Raw genomic sequence first — 19,572 nt, 5'->3', positions numbered from 1 at the left:
AATTTATAATTTCCAGTGTTATAGCTATCTAGTTCCCAAAAAAGTTCCTTACGGGGACCAGCTTACATTTCATATTTTGGTGGGTCAAATATTTATGATGGTTCCAAACATCGAAGGAGTGTTCCGTTTCACACTCATCCAAAGATTCCATCGTATCAAAGTCATTATTGATATATTTTATGAAACTATTTAAATAGTAAATTGAATCTATTGGATCTAACGCAGTACCCAACAGTTAATAAAATTTACCGCTCAAAAACAACTACTAAAATTCATATCAAGATATTAAAATTAAACAGAAAATGTAATTTCGATTTCTTTGTTAAATTAAAATAATTTTTCAAAATTGCTGACATCATAACTCAAAGAGAAAGAAAGATCGAGTTCAAATTAAAACTAAGTAAGGGTCAAAGGGGTTCAAACTAAAAAAGAGTCGTGTTTTGAGCTAAAAAAGGTTTAAATTTTCAATTTTTTCAGAACTACTTCATTTTGATTATTTTGATATTAAAAAAAAGTCATATTTTTTTTGCATTTCGAAAACAACACATAACTCTGTATTTTTCAATATTGTTGTCTTAGAAATTAGAAAATTTATTTTCTAAGATTTTTATAAAAGAAATATTAAAATATAGCTGAAAATATAACTTATTAAGTCCGAAAATTTTCAAAACATTCTATCAAGTATTTTCTTTTACACTGGTAATCTTAAACTTACTACACTCCTTGTAAAAAAATTGTACGTAAAAGTAACAAAAAAGTGATTCTAAATGAATTCAATACTAGAGAGTACACGAAGAGATCATTAAAGAGGTATGAACACTGATTCCTATTTAATTATACCAATCCATTTGATTTATGCGTATCATTCGTTCGATTCGCCGGTATGTAAGGCCTAGCGAATAAAAGAGAGCTTATATTTACGGCATATAAAAGTGCCAAATAAAGTCTGTTGACTGCAACGCCCACTGCCAGATCAATCTAAACATAAAATGCAAGCGTCTATCATTTAATAGCTTCCCCCCTCTAGTTGCTTCCTACTTTTATGCAACACGCGTAACATACTCGTACAAGAGATGGGGATTACATTGAAGCTGTCTGCGGCGGCGTTGTCTGTGTTGATCGTGTCGCGATCACTTGTTGTACAACAATACAATTGCAGACTATTACTTGAGTGAGGTCGCGTGACATCATTATAGTAAATTTAGGAAGATATATGTATGTAAATATTTAATGTGCACTGGCATACATACATAAATAGCGTAATAATAGTGAGTTTGATTTTTGGAAGATCACTGCTGATCGCGTTCCAAAAAGTAATAACAACAATAAAAATTATTTGGTTCCAAGAATTCTAGCAAAAATTTGTCGCCTCACATTCTTTCTGAACATTTATGGCGAATTTTTGATTTTATGGTATGCTCGCAGGCTGCAACTATAAACCGCAGACTGCTGGCATTTTGGCGTTTTGTCGCTCCCGTCTTCATTTGTTCTAATTTGCATAAAAGTGTCAGCACATGACGGCGTTAATTTGTTGCAAGTGTCGGTTTTGTTTTTACTGTTTTTCGCTTTAAATTTTTGATTGTGCTGAGATCATTTTCGTTTATTGGAAGTCTTTGTTTTGTTGATATTCAGAAGACAACTTTTGGAATTCTGAATTTTGTTTCTTGTCACTCATAATCGAAAATCTTCAGTACATCGAAAGGTTCTAAGAGCGGTGTGGTGTCATTTTTGGAAAATAAAAATTTGACAGTGTTTCTAATATATTCTAGAAGAAAAATTTATGCAAAAGAAGTCAAATCTGGTAGAAATAATTTGTATCCGTGAAAGTTTTAACGATGAAGATTTACAATGCAATCATTTGAGTTCACGTCCGTTTATTTAAGACTAATTTCTTGAACATTTTGAAATTTAAGAGGAACTCACTATATTCTCTCAACGCTAAGTAATTGTCATCTATGAGATTACCGTATTAAGCTTCTTGTTCGACTGATGTTTCTACCCGACAAGTGACATTTTAAATTTTAAAAGCAAAGAAGTCGCATGATTCCCAATCTGGGGATGGGGAAAGGTTCATAGCTTATACATCCTACATGGCCGCGATGAAGACGGAATTATGTACATGGTGGAAGAGCTCTTTTTATGTATCAAAGGTAGCCAATTTTTACAAAAGACGGCAACGAATAGAGTCAATAATTCGGCATTAGTCGCTCTACATAAGTGGAAAGAAATCGGGTTTGTATCCGGCCAAGAACTTTCAACTAGAACGATTAGTTGAGAATCTTGTAATAAAATAATCGGACTTTTGTGCAACGGTATTCTATTAATATTCGAGAATGATGCTAACAGAGACGAAGTACATTAATAACAATTGCGCCTAAATGTAGGCAATACAAGGTTCAGGATTATATTTTTTAGTATCTAATTAGTAGGATTTCGGATGGTTTAACAATTGAAGCTTACTTTTTACTTAAAAGTTCTCATTTTTTTAGTTTTTCTTTATTAATATAATATTTTTAATAATATATTTTGGAAACCGATTTATTTAACAGGACTTTAATTATAGTTGTATCAATTATTGAAATGTTATGACGGTAGTACACATTTATCTTATCATATTGCTGTCTACCATACCTTTCAATAGGTAAACACACGAAAACAAAGTGTAAATAAACGAAATCTCCTAAAGCTAATCGCATTACAGCGTTGATTGATTCAATTCAATTTGTTTATAAACAAAATACCATAATAAACATTTCGCTCAATGAATGAAACAGCTGATATCATTAAAGTTGCTATAAAAATGATTATTGAGAGTACCGCGAGAGTGTGTGATGGAATATGAGACAAGAGGTCAGAGAATAAACACTGAGAGTGAGTAAATTTGTTATCTCCGGATATAAAAACACAGTGATGTCATCGCTGCCAGTCTACTGGAAGAGTGTGCGATCTCGCTTATCACATGGCGAGCCCGTGGACTACACAGACATCTATGTATGCATAGACATATGAATTTGTGAGAGAAATGCTCTGTTTGGTTTACAATACAATATACAATATCTTGTCAGCATGTCGGAGAAGGTTGTCGTGGTAGTTGTTTATATTTGTTATGGCAAAAATTGATTTCAACAAAAATTTATAGCAACCCGTGTGTCGCGTTCAGTTGAGTTTGCGATCTTGTGACAACGGTATCGATGTTGTCGAGAGCGCGATGTGACGCGTGTGCGATTTATTATTAGTGTTTTTATTTTTCTTAATTTGTAAAAAAACAAAGCTAATTTCAAGAATTAATTCAAAAAAGTGTAGAAATAAAAAAAATAGTGATAAAAAATATATATAAAAAAAAGAAAAAGAAAAAATAGTATCTAAAATGTTTTTTGGCCTAATACAGTTAACGTGGTTCGACGCGACCACTGCCGCGTTGCCTTTTATCACCGTCGCTTTGCTGCAACTGTTGAATGCATTGTTAACGGATCAAGCGACGCGTCGCGTAAAGTCGGCAAACGAGTTAACAACCGTCGCGCATTTGTTGGCCGAAGATGGCACAGCGACAACAACAACAACGGCAGCAAATGGCAAATCAACAGCCGCAAATGGTGCAGAAAATGGGAAATTACAAAAACAAAAGAGTGAACACTGTGAAGAGTAGGTGTCGGGTGGGGTGTGGTGAAAATAATTTAATCAAAAAATATTAAAATTTAGTTTTAAGCGTAATTGAAAGAAGTGCAAATAAAATCGATTAGCAAAAAAAAAATGAAAAAAAAGTATCAACAATTATTGAAAAATTAAAAAAATAATAAAAAATCGAAATAATATTGAATTTTAATTTAAAAAAGTTAATATAATTTATTTTCTTTAATTTTAAATACATTTTGAAAGTGGAATATTAACAATATAAAAAGATAATTAAGAATCTCGAAAGTTGTTAAAAAAGTAAAAAGTGTAATTTGAAAATAATTAATAAAAAGATAAGAAAGATATCAGTAAATAAGAATAAAATTCTGAATATATATTATACATTAAAAATCAAGTATACATTTAAATATGACAAATTATTGAAGAGTGTCTGTGTTGTTAAATACGTACATATATAAATTTGATTCGTTGTACAACTTATATGTGAAATGTTTAAATTAAAAGCAATTAAATTTCCAGTGGCTGCTATATTTCTAGTATATGACAGTTACTAATACGTACACACATATGTACATACAATAGAAAACGACAAACAGTGAAGTGAAACTGCTTATGTGCTCTAAGTCTAGTTATTATTTTGTTTTGAGTGCTCTCCACCAAAATAAAGACAAATGCTCATTGAAGCCAAATTATTATAGTAAACTTGCCTGACTTGTTAAAAGAAATTTTGAATAAAAAAAAATATTAATCAAGCATATAATAATTTTAAAATCCACACAAAGTGGAATTAACAATAATTCAGTAATTTTTTAATACAAATTCAATGAATATTTTTTTTATTTTATTATTGTCTCTTGTGTTTGTGTTTTTTGTACATCGTTGTGTGATTTGTATTTGTAGATTTGTTTGTTGCTGGGTATCTTGATTAAAAATCCATATATTTATTTTGATTAGGTTATGAAATGAGACAATTTTTTTATACACATATACAGCCCTATTCTGTGCACTTTACAAATTCAACAAATTTCTAATTTGTAAAAAATTGAAATTTATCAAGCATTTCGTATTCTGTGTCTAAAATAAAAAGCTCTTTTCTTTATAAGTTGTTAAGAAGTAAAATGCTCTTGACAAATAAAATATCTCGCTGTGGATAGTTGTGAAAGTGAATTTGTTGCAATGGAGATATTTTACTTTTGTCGTTAGTTTTATACAAAAATGAAAAATATGATCATGTGGATGGCTCGCGTTATTGAGCCGCTTTTATAATATATTAAGAAGTTTATTTTTCCGTTTTTTTGTATTAAAAAATGAGGATAATGAGGGTAACATTGACGAAATTGTTTTCTATATATTGCATGCGATTACAGCTTAGCAAATTTTTGCCAACAAAGAACAAAGTTTAGATTTCGTAGTCCTCAAGGAACTTTTCTGAAGCTAAACATAACAACCAACTAAATCAAAATATGTATTATATTATGAAGTATTCTACGGCTTTGTGGGGGAGCAAAATCCTATGGAGGATATGGGATAGAAAAGTGAATATATAGGCTCTGCCATTTGATTATCAATCAACTTTATTTACGAGCGGCACTCCCTGTTTGGTTAGGTATAACCCTGTCATCTATATAGAGTAAATGGAGTTGTGAAACCAAACCAAATACTTTGCATCAGGTCTGAAAGGCTTCAGTCAATATCTCGACATCAGAATCGGATAGATAGGCTGATAACTCTTTGGTCAATCATAAACCAAACTTATCAACGAACCCACACTGAAGAAGGCTCGGTTAAAACAAACACTCATCCAAATAACGTCCTTTTATGAAAAATAGTGCCAGCTTCGGAGCATGGAATATTTGCGCACCCTAAGAAAAGTCTAGACCAAAAGCAATGGATTTATTGTGAAATTGAAGTTAAATTATTAATTATTTTGCAACAAATATTGAAATGTATTTGAAAACTTACGTTAGAAAATAATTCAAATCAATTTTTCAATTCAATTCGAATATAATTGGACAGAATCAGCTGTTTCTGTTTACATTATTTTGTTTCCCACACGTGTGGGGAAAAGCTATGCGTTACTGAAGCTTTTTATTTTATCAAAATTGTTACAGAATACCAAAAAAATTCTTACTTGATAAAAATCTGAAAAAATTTTAAACTTTTTTGTTATTTTGTCAAGTGCACAGAATTGGGCTGATAATATCATAAAAAAACATTGAGAGAAATAAATATATAAATAATAAATATATTAAACTTTCCAAAAAAATTTAATCGGTATTCAGCATGACTTTTTCATTACGACAATTTTTAATTGTAAAATAATTTGTTTATTCAAAAAAAAAAAAAGAATAAATATTAGCAAAACATTTTTTTTTTTCAAAAAATAAATAATAAAAGAATTAATTATGAAAATCTTATATTTTTAAATTTTTTTTTTATAAATTACTAAGAAAAATATATTAAATATTAACTAAATAATAATAATAGTTACTTTTGAAAAATGTTTTGAAATTGTGCTTTATCATTTTCCTAGTCTAAAAATCTAAAAATAAATAATATTAAAAACTTAAAGTTTAATAATAATAAATAATAAAAAAATCAAAAATATACTATTAATACAAGAAATTATTTATATATTTCTTTGTAGTATATTATATCTAGTTATACATCCATCCGTTTCCTTCTGTCGCTATCCACCACTTTTTCTGTCACTTTTTATATCGTTATCTATATATTATGTAGCTGTTTTCTATTCACCATTTCTCTGCTCGCTAACTTTGCTTACTGCGCTTTCGTTGAAGTTGAATCCATTAAAGTGTTATAACTGCTATCCTCAATGCCAGCACACATTTTAGACCAGTTTTACGAGTGCGAATGAGTCAAAGGACAAATTACTGTACAATACAAACATATTTTTGTTATACCTGAGACAGACATATAGTACATATTGTAGTATGCTTCAGAAACCAGTTTTCCGAATTTTGTTTGAAAGCAAGTGGTGTTCCGTACTACAATAGAGTTCTAGAAACCATTAAAATTGTGTGGTGTTGTGAAATGTATTACAATGGATTGCATTGATCACACCGGAAGCTTTAAGCTCTTCTGCCACAATCATATGTTTTCCGACATTTTGATATACAGAAAATAAATTAAATTCAAAATTAATTGAAATCAAAAAACAAAATTTGAAAAAAAAAATATGTGGAAAATATGTAACATGGACAATAATATTTTAAGATTGCTTGAAGTTATAACTAAGTCAGGATCAATTTTCCTGCCTGTTATTCATAATTACATTTTGCTTGAATTTATTTGTATCAGCTGATGGATGTAAACATAGTACAATACTACATGTGTGTCACTATGCCTGTATATGGTTTCTTGAGTTTTTATTGTAGTACACATCGTAGTACAGAAACCATATGTCTGTCTTAGGCATTAAAGAAAGTAGCGCAACACTATTGCACATGCGCCAGAGGAAAGGTTAACGCAAAGTTGTTCAGTATTGCCTGTTCGTTGGAACTTTTGTACTAGTTCAATAGCATGTTTGATTGATTACTCTCCAACGCTTGTCGAATCGAAGACAACTTATACCTTATTTTTCTATCTAGCAATTCATCTATTTAAATATCAATACATTTATTTATATGTCTATCTGTCTGCCATATTTTTATTATTATCTATTGATCTCTCTATCTTAGTACATATTTTTGTTTGTATGTTATCAATATACACAAACATTTCCATCCTGATTTTTGCTAAATTCCGATTCTTACTTTATAGTTAATATTAAAAATATTTATTTACAATTTTTAAATTTTTTAATTTTTTTTTTTAATAATTTTTTACTGAAAAATAATTCATGGAGTAATTGAGTGGAGTATTTGTGTAATTTGTCAACAAATTTTTTGTCAAAGTTTCTATATTGTCAATTCATATTACGACCACTTTCTTAGGCATCATTTCCATGTTCTCCTTCACAGCATCCTTTCAGCCCATCTTTACTCAATCATACATACATTTATGTCCGACGATCATTTTGTTTGTGTTTTTGTATTACAGCTCTATAACAATTATACCCTCAGCGCCGGTGTGCTCATCAACGCCACCCTCATCTGCACGTAATTCCATCAATTTGTTACACAACAACAATGGCAACAATCACATCATCATTCCACATACGCCCTATCTACCCGATATACTCAGCGATGAATAGTAAGTGTTTTTGTGTTTTGGTTTTTGTAGTTATATTTTTCATATATATATATTTGTCTAGTAATAAAAATTTCAAAATAATGAACTTGTGTGTGATCTTCTTAGCGGTCAAAGCTTTTGATGTATAAAAGCTTGAGATTTTTGAATTTCAAAAATTTAAACAAAAACAAAGGTTAAATATAAGTATTAAAAATTTCTAATAAATCCAAACTTATTTAAAATCATTTTCAAATCTCTACCAACTCTTATAGTCACGATGACGAAGATACTCTCTCGCTGGAGAATCTCTTTCCCTGCGATCAAAGTGAAATTTATGCCTCGAAGAAAATCAGTTTTATTATCGACGAAGTGATACAAACCGAAGCGAATTATGTGAATAATTTGCGTAAGGGCATCAAGAATTACGGCGAATTGCATGCACGTTCGGATGCACCCGAGTGCTTCAAAGGCGCCGAAAATCGCATGCGCTTGCTCGGGAATATCGAGCAGATTTTAGAGCTGCATGAGAAACAGATTTTACCGCTAATGCTGCGCAATCAGCGGGACTTGAAATCGCTGTTCGACGAGTTTGCTGCCTACTTTGATGTGAGTACGAATATTTGTTTTGATTTTTAAATAGTTTTTTAGCTTAAATTTAGAAATATTCGAGTAAAAATTTAATAATTAGTGTGTCTTTGAAAATTAACGACGTGAAACAAATACTACAAAAACAATAAAAAGCGCAGTAAATTATATTTGTTCCACAAATTTTCGCTTTTCGTGCATTCGCACATACAATTTTAATGAATTTTTAATGAAATGCAAATAGAATGTGAAAAAGCACCGCCAAGTAAATTTAGTGTTCAACAGGTGGAACGCGTAGACAAAATGCTATAAAAGCAATAGCAAAAATTCAACAGGTGCTAATGCCGCTAGTAAACAGTAGAAGGCATTTAGAAAAAATATAGTTTTTGTATTTGTTTGCGAAAATGAAATGCTAATATAAACTACTACTACTCTGGTTTAACCTTGAAATCCTCTCGCTCTCCCTCTGGATATTAAATTATGAGTAAAAATTGATTTTTGAACTTTTTTGTGGGCACCTTAATGATTGTTTTCTGTTCACTATTGTATACAATTTTAGCATAATTCAATATTTTTGGACTGAGGAATATTCTTAGTACTTAAATATATTTATTAATATCTCTTCATATACAAAAATCATTTGATGTTAATATTAAAATTTTTCTGGTCATCTTTATGCTTGATTTTTGATCAATAATAAGATTTCAAAGTGAAATTTTTTGTACTTTAGTTTCAAAATTCCCAAATATGCATATTCATTTTAAAAACTTTTCTCTGGTCACCTTAAATGTCTTGAAAAAGTTTGAAAGTTCTCGATATTTTTTGAGATGAGATGCATATATTTCTGCTTTGATATTATTATCTCTGGATTTTTTTTTTTCTGGCCTCTATAATAGTTGATTTTGGTCAATTTGTCAATTTTCGATATTTTTTGGAATCAGAGATATTTTTAGTACTTCAATATGAGTATAATTGTCTCGTGATATTTAAATTTATCTGATAGAATTTTTTCTGGTCACCTTAGTAATTTATTTTTGATCACTAAAGTCCAAAAGTTTTCTATGTAATGTGTGTTTTAAAGGATTATTTGTTGCTTCATGGGTCCCATATCATCTAAATAGGAGGATTATGGTGGTAAATAATTCTGTTGCGGTTCAGGTGCAGGAAAAAGTTCAAACAAATATCCAGATCTCAATAACAATAATAAATATCTTCAATCAGCCGACTGTTATTCTCTGTGTAGTTTTACACTTATTTGGACGTACTTATGTGCACCGAAAATGTATCTGAACCAACTAAGATTTATGAAATTAGCACCTGTCGCTTTTGAGAAAATTCTGCTGTTCACTGCTTCCTCTACTTCGAAAATATTGTATGGCAGTGTTTTGAAACCCTGGAGTGCTGCTAAAAATCGAGTGGTTTAAATTAGTTTTTGTACTGATCAATTCACCACACCTTTAATTTGCCGAAAGCCCAACAAATCTGCGGCAATCAATCAAAATAATTTATGCACAACAAAGCTGGTGGAGTGAACAAACAAAAACAGCTTATTTAAAAAAAAAATATTTGTGTACCAAAACAAACAAACAAAAAGGTATAAATTATAATAATTATATATGAGAGTTGTTTGGCCAAACTTTTTTGGTGAATTATGACAAGCTATCTGATGCTATTCAAATAAAGCTTAAAATTTTATATAGAGACTGTAGACGCATCTACAGAATGTTGCTAAATTTTCATGAGAACTTTTATCTGGCAGAAAACATATTTTGTAAAATATTTCGAGTCTCGACCACACAAAATACAAAGTTGTGGTCAAGCACCTAATCAACATGAATACTTGTACATTTATAAGAGCCATAGTATGCATACATATATAAAATTGTTTTTGTTTTGAGTTTTCATTTCTTGCCAGCAGTAGAAACACACTTAATGCGCCTAAAGAATTAACAGACAGCAAATGTCACTTGTGACACGAAAGCAAAGCCCTTGAACTAATCAAAGAAAATCCAAGCGGACAAATGCGCGCAAAATACTTTTAAGTAATAAATAAATAAATAAAGGCGGAAGAAAAAAAGCTTCAATGGAGGAAAATAGAAAATTAAATTTAAGTAATATATTAAAAAAAAAAAGTTTTTTGTTTAAATTTTATATATTTGTTACGGAGAAAAATATTCGCATATACATATATAAAATATATATCATACATTTGTATGTATATAATTGCATAAACCTCGAACAATTCCCATCCATAAATCATTCATGAATTCCTGGAACACAGAAAAAATGCATTCAAAAATTTATACACAACGATGGGAGTTTGAATAATACAAGACAATATAAATAATATAAAAAAATATAAAAATATATACATATAACTTATTAATATTTATATAAGCAACGACGAACCCACTACACTTTTATTGAGTAAAAGCACCATGCGACGTCTCTTGCATAATTTATGAGCTCAAAATCTATATATATTATATATAGATATTCAGGTGCTCAAAGAGCTTACGTGTATGGAAATCCTAATAGGGACTACTAAACTTTCACTTATTTGGACTGAGGAAGACGTCATAAATTTTGGTTGAGAAAAAGTCTGCGTAAAAAATCATTAAAAATTCGTGGTGGTAAAATTAAGAATATCACTGCGATTACATTTAAAAATTGTACTCTCGAAAATAAAAAAATCTCATTGTCCAAATTAAAAAAAAAATATATATTTTTACTTTAAAAAAAAACTAATAAATTTTCATTAAGAATTAAATTTTATGCATTTTTGGTTTGAAAAACAGTTGCAATCAGAAAAACGTTTTAAAATTTTATTTCGAAAAAAAAACTAAAATATATTAAAATATTGCTGTAAAAAACTTTTAAATTTCAATGAATTTGAAAAAATTTAATTGAGAAATATATGTATATAATTTCATTTCATAGCAATCCAATTGCTTTTGAAACTAATCTACCTGGAAGTAAATCGAATAAAAGTTGAAATTGATATCTTATCAGCTTTAAGATTACTCGAATATTTGCGACTTTTTTACCTGCAATTAAAATTAAAGTGCAATGCTTAGCTGTCAACCGCTCAGGTTTTGTCAGCTTTATCTAGAAGTAAAGCATGTATAGAAATAATATAGTAAGAATACATATATATTTACATATATATACGTTTAATGTAAAAAGCTCTATGCACATAGTAACATATTTATAAAATGAGAGTTTAAATTAAAAAAAATTAAAACTAATTTGGTTTTATTTGCAAAAAATATACTTTATCATAATATAGAGCAGTTCAAAGATAAAACAGGAAAAGGCTGAGCATAAGCTACAAGAAACGGAACAATGAACTCGCAATAAAAATCATGAAAGGAAGTGATCTGTACTTACACAAGATAAGAGAATATTTATATGTGGAATTTTATATACTTGAACAAAAATATTTACTTAACATCGTAGTTATATACATATATAGTATATATGTTTGTATTAATTTCTACTCAAATATTTTTTTGGCAATGTCTTTGACGTCACAGAAGATAAAACAGACGATTCTTTCGAATGATAGATGACTAATTATATGTAGGTTGATAAAGAGGTATATGTACATATATCTCCGGTGGTATGAAAAGGTAATTTAAATCGAGGTTATTAATAAAATTTACATACCTTACAAAGTTGATTTGAGTTTTGTTGTTTGGCGCCAACTGGAAACACCACTTTCACTTGGTCACTTTCCACTTGATCTTTCCATCAGAGTGGAGGTCGTCCTCTTCCGCGGTTTAAATAAATCGTATAAATCGTACAGCTCATCGTTCCATCGTCTGCGGTATTCGCCGTTGCCAATGTTTAGAGGACCATATATCTTGCGCAAAACCTTTCTCTCGAAAACCCCAAGAGTCGTCTCATCGGATGTTGTCATCGTCCACGCTTCAGCGCAATACATAAGGACGGGAATGATGAGCGACTTATAGAGTTTGATTTTGGTTCGTCGAGAGAGGACTTTACTTTTCATTTGCCTACTCAGTCCAAAGTAGCACCTGTTGGCAAGAGTGATTCTGCGTTGGATTACGCTTCGCTTCTTTATCTAGTCTGGAAGACGCAGAACAAACGGCGCGGTTGTTGCTTCCGATTATATCAATATTATCGGCGTACGCCTGCAGCTGTACACTCTTATAGAAGAATGTACCTTCTCTATTTAGCTCTGCAGCTCGTAGTATTTTTTCCAGCAATAGATGGAAGAAGTCGCACGATAGTGAGTCACCCTGCCTGAATCCTCGTTTGGTATCGGAAGGCTCGGAGAGGTTCTCCCCGATCCTGACGGAGCTTTTGGGGTTGCTCAACGTCAGTTTACAAAGCCGTATTAGTTTTGAAGGGATACCAAATTCAGATATCGCGGCATGGAGGCAGCTCCTGTTTGTGCTGTCGAAGGCAGCTTTAAATCGATGAAAAGGTGGTCTCTCGGGTCTTTTCCAAGATTTGACGCATGGTGAATATCTGTTCCATGGTGGATTTTCCAGTTCTAAAGCCGCACTGATAAGGCCCAATCATTTCGTTGACGGTGCGCTTTAGCCTTTCATACAATACGCTCGACAGGACCTTGAATGAAATGTTGAGGAGGCTTATCCCTCGGTAATTGGCGCAGATTATAGGTCTACCTTTTTATAGATTGGGCAGAGCACACTGAGATTCCAATCGTCAGGCATGCTTTCTTCCGACCATATTCTAAAAGAATTATTAATCCTAAATGTATGCAACAATTTGTGTAGATATTTAAAAAAAATAAAAATTAGACAATTTGTTTACACTGTAGATTGGTGTAATTCTTCGAGGTGTAGGTGTTTCCATGTATTCATGATTTATGAAACTGCTGAACCGGTGAAAGATTACACAGCAACACAAAAAACTATTGTTATCATGACCTGCCGTTATATGTGCTATATGTCGCTGAATCCGAATCAGAGGCCCATCAGATCAAGTTTTTAGGATAACCTTAGAAAACCAATATGGCGGACAGCAATTTTTAAAATTCATTGGATTCGCTTGAAACTCGTTATTCGGGAGTTTTCGGTCGCTGATTACATATTCGGTGTAGGTTTTTTCAAAAATCAAAATGCCGGATGCAATACGTAGGAGCCCCAAGTCATGACAAACAATTTTTTTTGCGTGGCTGTGTTATTAAAAAAAATTGCATTGCGTCGGATATAAGCCCTGAGTATAACCGTTAAATCATATTTAATTACACAATTCTATAGCTGATAAAAGTTGAACTAATGACGGTCTGGGTAGTAACCAATATATACCGATATTAAAGAATTGTGGTATATATATAGGTACATAGATACTATATGCTCGTATTTCCCCATTTATTGTTGGATCACAGTAGCAAAATAGTTTTATACTCGTAATACTGAACACACCTTTATTTATAACTGCTGACACACCCCAATTACAGTAAATGTAACGGTAAACTATTACGTACTCGTCATTAAGCTCGTCAATATGCTACCGCAAATATGCAACGGGTATAGGAGCACATATGAATGCATACCTTACTAATAATAACCGAAGATAAGCCATAGATAATTCGCTTTAGCTACGCAAATGTGATCGTATGAAAATATAAATGCATGATTCACGTGACAAGTATAAAATAGGAAAAAGTAAATAAATATGATGATGCAAAAATAACATAAATACATGAAATAAACATTGAAGCGAAAGCATTAACTCAAGTGTGCAAAGTGTCAGAGAAGAATATTAAACAATTAGCTCAAAATAAATGTTTGCAACAAATCAAGTATTTACGAAAAAAAATTATATAAAATATACAAATATCTACTCATGTGTAATTATAATAATATGTTGCTTGGATGGTTGCCAGCTTTTGCGGAATTTATTTGTCAATTAAATCATTGTTGCTAATATACGCCAATGTGTGTGTTTATGTGTTTCATTTTTGCCAAACTGCAATTTTCGCCTCACAAATCTGCAAACACTTAATTATTTTATTTATTTTTAATTTAAGAAATTAGTTTTTTTTATTGAATTTTCATTGAAATTTGTCTTTTGATGACAAGCGCTTTGAGAATTTATGATTTTGTTGAATAGTTTAAAATTAGTTGCTGACGAGTGTTAAGAGATATTTCACCTATAATTTAGCTAATGAGGATATTTATGATGTTATAGCTGAGCACTAATCTGCATATTCGTCGAAAAGTGCATACATACATATTTCTATATTAAGCTGTGCTTGCGGAATGTATATATGCCCATAGACCCATAACTCCTACTTATATTAAAAAATTATAAAAATTTCAGCTAATTTACTTATAATAATTATAAAACATTGGCTCAATTAACCAGTGAGAAACATTTACATTTTTAAGTCAAATTCATTGACAGTCATTGCCAATTCAAGAAATAGTTGCCATTTAAGTTTTATAGCAATTTATGACAACACTTTTCATGCCAACTTGGCAACTGACGAAGTGAAATTTGTGCTTGTCAATCAATTTGATGTGACAGCCTTTGAAATTGGCGGACTTGGCCATTTGAGTCATTTGTTCGATGTAGTAGAAACATACATATGTCATAGAAATGGTAATGTTGTCAATTTAATATCATTGAATTTGACATTATGAGCATAGCACATTAGTCTATAGAAATATCTTACAGGTCGTTTAAATCAGATATAGTCAAAACACATGTTTTCGCAATTATACCTTTGTCATGTCAAGTGTCATTGTCATAATAAAGACCGCATATTCGTCAGCTAAATAAGGTTTGAGTAGTATTTTGGTACCAATGTAATCTAGCAGTCATATTTATGGAACTAAAATTGTGTGTTATGAGAAAAATTTTGGGAGAAGAAATTATGTTTTCCACTTGATGATAATTATAATTTCATCATTTTGAATAAAAACTCTCGTTCCAAATATTATTTCACTGTGGCGCAAGTGTTCTTGTGACTAATCGCTTTTCAATATCACAATAAATTTTCACAAACATCTATTTTCTATTACTTAAAACCTTAGATTGTGCTATGCACATTTTTTCATTTATTAAGCGTAAATACGAGTGCAATACATTTTCATAACATTTTCGTGAAAAGTGTTTGAATTGCGCGCCAAAATTGAAAATGCCTCGCAGTGATACGTCATGGGTATAATTAAAACTGTCAAATTTGCCAAAGCGCCAGCTAATGGGGTGTATAGAGCAAAAATATATATGTAATCCCATCTGAATATTAGGATGATCGCAAAAAAAAATATTTATTAGTTTAATTAGTTAGTCGACCGTGCTTAATAGGTGAAATAACTAAAGTTCTTGATTTCTTGAAGTTTATTATATTCTACGGTTAATATTTTTTTTAATACCATCAATATATGTATAATGAATACATAGAAATAAATCAGATTGTAAAGCGTGACATTTGAAATAGTATACATATGAATAAAATAAAATAAAATAAAATAAAATAAAATAAAATAAAATGAAATGAAATAAAATAAAATAAAATAAAATAAAATAAAATAAAATAAAATAAAATGAAATGAAATGAAATGAAATGAAATGAAATGAAATAAAATAAAATAAAATAAAATAAAATAAAATAAAATAAAATAAAATAAAATAAAATAAAATAAAATAAAATAAAATAAAATAAAATAAAATAAAATAAAATAAAATAAAATAAAATAAAATAAAATAAAATAAAATAAAATAAAATAAAATAAAATAAAATAAAATAAAATAAAATAAAATAAAATAAAATAAAATAAAATAAAATAAAATAAAATAAAATAAAATAAAATAAAATAACATAACATAAAATAAAATAAAATAAAATAAAATAAAATAAAATAAAATAAAATGAAATGAAATGAAATGAAATGAAATGAAATGAAATGAATTAAAATAAAATAAAATAAAATAAAATAAAATAAAATAAAATAAAATAAAATAAAATAAAATAAAATAAAATAAAATAAAATAAAATAAAATAAAATAAAATAAAATAAAATAAAATAAAATAAAATAAAATAAAATAAAATAAAATGAAATGAAATGAAATAAATTTTATAATAAAAAAATATTATTTTAATTTAAATATAAATTTAATTTTATAAGTAAAAATTTAACTGATTGAATATAAAAGTAATTTAATAACAACAACAACTCATTATTTTATATATTTATATTTTTATTATCGCTTTATTATATGCCAATAAGGAACTATAGTAAACGTCATTTTCGGCAGTCTCACGGCTGTCTACGCAATATAAAAGCTTCAGAGTCTTATAAATACATAACCAAGATTTATTTGTATTCATAATTGTTTAATTACTTATTTATTTAAGCTAGTAATAAATAAAAGTGCAGCCATGTTCCATGTGTGTTATCCAAAAGGCCACTTAATTTAGACATTTCTTGGTCAAGCGAATAATGATTTTTGAAGCAAGCATAATTTATGAGCGAGTCGCGCTTGAAAGTCATTCTGCCTACTGAGTAGAGAGTATAATTCTGTATAGAAAAACAGTGAATGTGAACTAAAATTGGTGTTTAAATATTAAATAAGCTATTTTTTAATCTATTTATATATATGTATGTAGATACATAAGAATATTTCCTACTTTAAGTTCAAATACTATTTTTTATATCTAAGGAATTCCTTCTTATCTCTCATCGTATTAAATTACATTAAATCTTTATTTGCCTACGAACATTTTCAATTAACAATTTGATTGTGTCATACTTATCTAATCGATCACGTTTTTTATTCACACATTATTTTTGTTTTTGTTGTGTTCTTTCTATTTATTGTCTAACGAATACCAACAATAGTAACTGTGTACATGCCATTAAATGTAGCTTTTGTAAAGCACAACAAATAAAAGTAACCGTGTAGTTAGAGGGGTATGTAGGTATCTGTGAGTGTAGCTCATTATTTATATACATATGTAATTATTTACATACATAATAATTGTACATGCATACATACCTATATATCTAAGTGCATGTCTAGCACAGCTTGTAGTGTAATTGAGTATTGTGTTCACAAAGTGATAAAAGCTCGATTGAGATCAACGTCAACTGATTAATCAAGCGTGTCAGCAATGGCGCATCAACAATTGAGATGAGACAGCGTACAATAGAAAAAAATTGAAGAATGTAGAAGCGTTTAGAATATTAGAAGATATTTAAATTATAGAGAGATATTCATAAAACTATCATTTTTATTGATTTTTAAATCAAATGAAGATAGCTTGGAAAACAGATTTGATTCCAGGTTAGGTCAGTTTAGGTTGAAATTGCTATTCATCATTACTTGTTATTTGTGAAATGTTTTCGGACGCTACAAGAATATACTGACTATAGCTATTTTGGAAAAAATAATTTTTTTGCTTACTTATCAAGCCGTCCTCTTACATTGACAACTTGAGAACGTGCTAAAATAAATTATGCAAAGTCAACATTTTTGGCATTTCATTTATTTAAACACGTTTAAATAGCCATTAAGGTACGCATTTGATTTGTTGAAAGGTATTTTTTGCGTGGGTTCAAGTGCCACTGAACCGTTAAGAGACTCAGCGAAATTGGATATTGTAAATAGCAGTGTAGAATTTTAAGGCAGAAAAATAAAAAGTAAAAAGTTAAATAAATAAAATAAAAATTAAACGAATAAAATTATTATTTTTTGTACAAAATGCTATTGTACAAAATTTTTCAATATTATTCGAAGCCTTGAATAATTTTTGGTATTGAAAAATATAATATACTAGAAGTTTTGAATTTGCCAAAATTATCAGAATGAAGTGGAGCAAAAAATTAGTATAAATTTAAGAAACTGGTATAAATTAATTAAACTGGTCTAAATGTATGAAGAAACTATAACTAGGATAGTTGTAGGATGTAAACTGAGTTTCCATGAAGAAATAAGCATAAATAAAAAAACTGGTATAAATTAATAAAACTGGTCTAAATGTATGAAAACGGTATAAATCGAAGAAACTATAACTAGAAATTAAAAACTGATGTAAACTGAGTTTCAAGGAAAAAATAAGCATAAATTAAAAGCTGGTATAAATTAATTGGAACATATTATTAAGAACTATTATAGTAAAAACACGAGTATGTTTTAACTCTTCCGTTGCTTTCACGTGTACATTCTTGGACAAAAGTGCTCAAACCGTGTAAGCGGCTAGAAAACGTCTTGAAGATTAGTATACTATAACTGAAAACTATTTATAACTGAAAACCTCAAATATGCTATCATTTCATTAACACCACTATACACGTATGTTTGCATAGCATTTTATTATTTATTATGCTATTAATAATTTATACGAGGTAATAGTGTACTTGCGGTTTAGTTGTCATCGGGGTGACTACTCGCAATTGTCGCGTCAAACATTAAAACTTGCTCATATTTATATTTAGACAGAAATCAGTAAATATTCCGCAAATGCTCTAGAAATGAAAAAAAAACTCGAAAATAGAAATACATAAAGCTGGAAATTACATAGTCAAATATAATTTAAATCAGCAAACAAGTCAGCGCTGATAATTGACGGGCAAATAGAACTTATCTTTGAAAATAGCAAGTTTGTGTGTGTGGGGATGTACGAATATTAATACATAAAATCAAAACATTTATATTGTAGCAATTTGGGATTACAATTAATTGAATAATGTCAAAATTTATGTTGCCGGTAAGCTTCAATGTAGTATTTCTATAAAATAATTATAATATTATAATTTTGAATATTTTTTATTTTTAATATATTTCGAATATATGTATTTTTTAACATATCAAAAAGAAAATATTAAAAAATTAATTAAAAATATTTTTTGAAATAAATAAAAAAAAATAGTTTCGATATGAATTGAAAAATTATTAATTCGTATTAATTTTTCATGCTAATTAGTTTTTTTCGCACGCATTTTAATGCAATACGATTTAACGAAGTTTTCGCAAAATAAATTTTAATAAAGTAGAAGCACTTAAGTAAATTAGGCAGAGCAATTAATTTAAATAAATCAAGAGCATTTAAAATAGCCACTGAGGCACCAATTTTGGAAACTAAAAATACTAATGAGTCGCCTTTTGTGGCAGATCGCATGTTTAATTGGCGTCAAAGCATATTCTTTGACAAA

At 29.2% G+C, this 19,572-nt stretch overlaps 1 protein-coding gene across 2 annotated transcripts in view; it reads left to right on the top strand.

Moving 5' to 3' along the window:
* Window positions 1-3,150: 3,150 nt before the first annotated feature.
* Window positions 3,151-19,572, top strand: part of LOC105213262 (pleckstrin homology domain-containing family G member 4B) — a 38,912-nt gene continuing 22,490 nt past the window's right edge. The window contains exons 1-3 of one of the 2 annotated variants that reach the window (XM_011185962.3): window positions 3,151-3,642; window positions 7,696-7,848; window positions 8,100-8,433. In XM_011185962.3, the coding sequence (XP_011184264.2) occupies window positions 3,368-3,642; window positions 7,696-7,848; window positions 8,100-8,433 (762 nt within the window). In that variant the 5' untranslated portion in view covers window positions 3,151-3,367. The remainder of the gene's footprint in view (window positions 3,643-7,695; window positions 7,849-8,099; window positions 8,434-19,572) is intronic. The other variant, XM_011185963.3, reaches the window with a different exon arrangement.

This window comes from Zeugodacus cucurbitae, chromosome 6 (assembly GCF_028554725.1).
Source record: "Zeugodacus cucurbitae isolate PBARC_wt_2022May chromosome 6, idZeuCucr1.2, whole genome shotgun sequence".
NCBI lineage: Eukaryota > Metazoa > Arthropoda > Insecta > Diptera > Tephritidae > Zeugodacus > Zeugodacus cucurbitae.
This window is presented reverse-complemented; position numbering and strand designations above follow the sequence as displayed.